General features: G+C 48.1%; 1 protein-coding gene across 1 annotated transcript in view; it reads left to right on the top strand.

Annotated features, from left to right (window-relative positions):
- The first annotated feature begins 205 nt into the window (after positions 1 to 205).
- Positions 206 to 2,007, top strand: part of LOC147420302 (blue copper protein-like) — a 1,874-nt gene continuing 72 nt past the window's right edge. The window contains exons 1-3 of the mRNA XM_086504822.1: positions 206 to 762; positions 858 to 1,181; positions 1,508 to 2,007. The exon at positions 1,508 to 2,007 is cut by the window's right edge and continues 72 nt beyond it. Coding sequence (XP_086360948.1) covers positions 549 to 762; positions 858 to 1,181; positions 1,508 to 1,866 — 897 coding nt within the window. The 5' untranslated portion in view covers positions 206 to 548 and the 3' untranslated portion in view covers positions 1,867 to 2,007. The remainder of the gene's footprint in view (positions 763 to 857; positions 1,182 to 1,507) is intronic.

The following is a 2,007-nucleotide window of genomic DNA, read 5'->3' as shown; positions in this document are numbered from 1 at the left end:
ACTCTGGAGGGGTGGCCGCCCAAAATGGATGCGGTGGGACGACCGAGGGGTGAATTTTTTGTAGCCGCATTCACACGAAGGGGGGCATTAGTATAAGTTATGTGGCCTTTTCCCCATAAAAGCCTGTCAGGAGCAGCTCGCTCTCTCGCGTTACCCACATAAACGCGCACATACAAAGTGGGCGCCCATATTCCCCACCACAAAGGGGCTGAGGTTGCCTTTGTACGAAAGTGTGTGCTTGGCATCTTCCCCAGAGTTCAAAAGTGGTGTGCGTAGTTTTGTGAGTGCTGTTTGTGTCTTCGTGCGAGACCCTCTCACATTCCTCTTGCAATCACTCACTCTCTCTCTCTCTCTCTCTCTCTCTCTCTCATATGCATGAGTGCATTATATTCCCTTTCCCTTGCTATGTGTGTGTTTGTGTGTGTGTGTGTGAGAGAGAGAGATTAAGCCCTCTATACTGCTAAATCAGTGCTTTTTTCCATAGCTTTTTCTCTTCTTGCTCATCTCTGTGAAATTTTTCCTCCCATTTGAGCTCTCCTTTTGAACACATGGACCATAGCCAGGGAGGAGGCAATGCAAGGTGGGTTCTTGCCTTCTTTGCTGTGCTTGTCAGTCTCTTTGTAAGTGGTAACATACAATATGCAGTGCAAGCCGAGCAACATCAAGTGGGCGGACCGCCCGGGTGGTCTCTCCCGTCACGATCCAACGTGAATTACACCCTTTGGGCAAGCACCCAGACCTTCACAACCGGAGACACTCTATGTAAGTGAACTGATCACTACACCTCTTGTTTGTATTGCTTCAAGGCTAAAGTCTACTTGACAGAAGGAGGCTCTTTTGCCCTCATTTTCCTTCAGATTTTAACTATAGCAGTGCCTACCATAACGTGCTCGAGGTTACGAAGGCAAATTATGAAAGCTGCAATGCGTCGAGCCCGACGGCACAGTGGGCTGATGGGGCAGATGTTATCCATCTCAATAGTTCAGGTACCTTCTACTATATATGTGGGATAACAGGGCATTGCGAAGAGGGCCAGAAGGTGGCGGTTGAGGTCGTCGCGGCAAAGGTGGGGGTTCGACACCAAGTAGGGGGAAGCCCTGGATGGAGTCTTCCTTCAAGGTCCAATGTGAATTACACGGAGTGGGCAAGCACCCAATCCTTTGTAGTAGGAGACACTCTGTGTAAGCTGATTATGGCCCATTTTCTTATATTTTTGGCACTACATGAAGCTTTTCAGGGTTCTATATATATACACAAGAAGATTTAGAAATATTCTCATGTAGGAAAACGGAGTCTTTTGCAATGTTTTTCATACAATGTATAACATTATGAGCTTCTGCTGGAGAGGCACCACATACCTAGCTAGGTAAGCGGTGCCTCCCTCACAGAAGCTCATGATGATGTTGAAGTAAGTCACAATGTGGGAATTATTCTGAGAATTTGTCCAAAACTTCTTGTGTATATATGTGTGTAGTATATAGCTTACTCTTTCTTTTGGCTTATGCAGATTTCAACTACAGCAGTCAATACCACAATGTGGTGCAAGTGACAAAGGCGAATTACAACGCATGCATATCGACCAATCCGATCGAAGAGTGGCAAGATGGAGCGACCGTCATAACTCTCAACATGACAGGGACATTCTATTACATATGTGGGGTACCGGGCCATTGCGACCAGGGGCAGAAGGTGGCGGTGGCGGTGATGGGAAGCTCGCTTGCGGCGACGGGGCCGGTGGGATCGCCTGCACCGGGCGCGCTTGGTCCAGGCAGCAGCTCCCACCTCTCTCACCCCATGTCAGGCAGCCTGCTGGCTCTGTTTGTCATTATCATTAGCATATGTTCAATGGGTCGCATAGTGAATTAGCATTTGAAAGCGCACTTGCAGCCTACCTCATGAGGCACACGCACATAAACCTTAGTCTAGTAGCCTACACGGTTACACCTTATGAAATGTGGAGAGTAGGACGGACATTCTGTCGACGTGGCTTTTTTATGTCTCTCTCGT

The sequence above is a fragment of the Adiantum capillus-veneris genome, chromosome 28 (assembly GCF_014529385.1).
Source record: "Adiantum capillus-veneris isolate H3 chromosome 28, ASM1452938v2, whole genome shotgun sequence".
In the NCBI taxonomy this organism is placed as follows: Eukaryota; Viridiplantae; Streptophyta; class Polypodiopsida; order Polypodiales; family Pteridaceae; genus Adiantum; species Adiantum capillus-veneris.
This window is presented reverse-complemented; position numbering and strand designations above follow the sequence as displayed.